Source organism: Macrotis lagotis, chromosome 5 (assembly GCF_037893015.1).
Source record: "Macrotis lagotis isolate mMagLag1 chromosome 5, bilby.v1.9.chrom.fasta, whole genome shotgun sequence".
NCBI lineage: Eukaryota > Metazoa > Chordata > Mammalia > Peramelemorphia > Peramelidae > Macrotis > Macrotis lagotis.
This window is the reverse complement of record NC_133662.1, coordinates 166712302-166715247: the sequence shown is the minus strand read 5'-3', so window position 1 is coordinate 166715247 and position 2946 is coordinate 166712302. Positions and strand designations below refer to the sequence as shown.

General features: G+C 35.8%; 1 protein-coding gene across 1 annotated transcript in view; it reads right to left on the bottom strand.

Annotated features, from left to right (window-relative positions):
* LOC141488099 (estrogen receptor) overlaps positions 1-2946 on the bottom strand; it is a 182673-nt gene that overhangs the window by 43490 nt on the left and 136237 nt on the right. The window contains exon 3 of the mRNA XM_074187846.1: positions 7-140. Coding sequence (XP_074043947.1) covers positions 7-140 — 134 coding nt within the window. The remainder of the gene's footprint in view (positions 1-6; positions 141-2946) is intronic.

Genomic DNA, 2946 nt, shown 5'->3' with positions numbered 1-2946 from the left:
ACTCACCAGAGTTAAGTAAGATGATGGACTTGAGACACACAAACTCTTCCCCCTGGAGATTCATCATTCGAAAGCGAGAAGATGTAGCCAGCAACATGTCAAAGATCTCCACCATACCTTCCACACATTTCCCTTGGTTCCTGGGAAAACAAAAATAATGGGTCTATAAATAGTGGGTCTATATTCACAGAAATGAACAGAATTCAAATCTGTGATATGAATCTGTGATACAAATTTCCCCTTAATATAAATGAAAGATCATTTGAATACAGGAAGGCAAAACATCAATAAAGATTTCTCAAAAAATTATCAAATCTTAGGAAAAAAGTAATATAAAGGAGAGTATAAAGGAGGTGTTTACAGTGTATGTAGTGGGGAATCCTTCCTAAACAACACAATAAGAAAGAACAAAGGATTATTTAAAAACCAATCTGGTAAGAGTATGTACAATTTGATAATATTACAAGCCACTGATCATTAGACGTAGGTAACTAATGATCAGTCCTGTCATGCATGGTCTATATAAAGAATATTCTGGTCCCACTTTGAATCAGTCAGCTCTGAGAATAAAGTATAGAACTTTAAAAGACTTCCTTTTCGCCATTTTCCTCAAAGTACAAGAGGAGGAAGAAATTTATCTCCATCCATTATCAATATTAGCTCTATCTTGTGACAGAGTACCATTGCTATAGGACACATACACTCACACACAAGTCATAGAGGTGGTGAAAAGAACATTTTTTTCTTAAACCATGATTTGATTTGATTTTTTACAATTATATGCAAAGATAGTTTGCAACATTCATCTTTTTTTGTAAACTATTAATTCCAATTTTTTTCTACCACCTTCCCTTCTTTCCCTTCTTCCCATAGCAGTGAATAATCTAGTAAATAAAGGTTGTACATGAACCATCATTAAACCACAATTTTGAAGGCCATTGCATTCAACTCCCTTATTTCATAGATGAGGAAACAAGCCCAGAGTTATAAAGGAATTTGCCCAGCATCAATAGCTAGTAGATATCTTGTCCAAGGTCACACAGAAAGTTAGTTAAAAGAATCAACAAGCTGTGTGACCATGAGTTAGAAAAGTCAAATCTACAAACATTTAATAAGTTCCTACCATGTGTCAAGGGTAAAATTGAATTTTGGGAATTCAATGAAAGACAAAAAGATAATCTGTCCTCTCAAGGAACAGACAGTATAATAGGAGAGATAACAAAAATGTCTGTGCAAAAAAAAAAAGACATAAAGAGGATAAATTGGAGATAAATTTAAAGGAAAGACATGAATATTGAGGCAGATGAGAAAAGTCTTCAAGGAGATGAGATTTTAGTTGGACCTAAAAGAAATCAAAGAAGTCAGTAATGGAAATGAGAGGAGAGAGAATTCCAGGAAGGAGAAACAGTCAGTAAAAAAGCCAAGAAGGAAGATAATGAAATATGTCTTGTACAAGGCTCAGCAATGAGAACAGTATCACTGTATCAAAGAGAGCTTGAAGAATAATAAGGTATAAGAAGACTGGTTCTTGTCCTTTGTTAGAGACTAATTTCAGTTTGGCTGACTAGGTCTGATCAGACCAATACAAACTCAGGAGGCTATACTACAGGATGGTTACATATAGTTCACATGAACAGCTGAGTGAATTCTCTAAACTTAAGCATCTCATGTTTCCTTTGCTTCACAGAATTCTCTCTGATGAGAACACACCATGCTCAGTGGTCCTGTGTCAGTGTCTCCCATGCTGCCTTATCAATTCCAAAGTTCTTAAAGAGAACTTGAGTATCCTTGCATTACTTTTTCCAAACCCCCTGTGAACCCTTACCCTGTGAGAGTTCTCCATAAAAATAGCCTTTTTGGCAAGTATGTATTTGGCATTTGAACAATGTGCTCAGCCCATCAGAGCTGCACTCTCTGTAGTAAGTAACATTTGATTAAGAAGGGCAAAAGAGACCATGTTAAGAAGGAATTTGAAAATCAAATAGAAAATTTTATATTTGGTCCTGTAGGTCATAGGAAGTCACTGAAGTTTACTGAAATGGGCATTGGGGTATGACAAATCTGTGATTTAGAAAGATTGATATGACCTGAGTGAAAGATGGAATACAGAAAACTGAGACTTGAGGGAGGAGGACCAAGAAGAATGCATAAGATGATAAGACTTGGCACTAGGATGCTGGCAGTATCAGAGAAGGGAGGCATAGAAAACATATTGTGAAGATAGAATTAACAAGTCTTGGCAATAGATTGACTTAATTGGGGGGGGGAGAGTTGTAAGAAAGAGTAAGGAGGGCAAGATGACAAAGACCTTGCAAACCTATGTTACTGGGAGAATTTGGTACCCTAAATAGTAATAGGGAAGTTAGGAAGAGGAGATGTCATGAGGGGAAAGAGGGTGAGTTCATTTTTGGACATGCTGAATTTAAGACATTTGTGGTTCATATAGTTTGAATTGTCCAAAGTGTAGCTGGAGATGCAAGATTAGAGGTTAGGGCTGGATAAATGAATATGGGAATCATTAGCACAGAGATGATAATCCACGGGAGCTGATAAAACAGTAAAGAGAGGCAAAATGAGAAAAGCAGAATAGAAAGAAAAATGAAGAGGATCCAGGACAGATCCCAGAAAGACAGTGGGTATGAACTGGATGATGATCCAACAAACAAGACTGTAAAGAGAAGAATCTGTCAGACTAGTAAGAAGAGAACCAGAAAAGAGAACAGTGTCATAAAAACTTAGAGAAGAGTGTATCAAAAAAGAGAATGATCAACAGTGTCATTAACCACAGAGAGATCATGAAAGATGATGTTGGAGAAGATATATATATATATATATATATATATATATATATAGATATATATATATATATAGAGAGAGAGAGAGAGAGAGAGAGAGAGAGAGAGAGAGAGAGATTAGATTATTGATAATTTTGAAGAGGAATTTCAA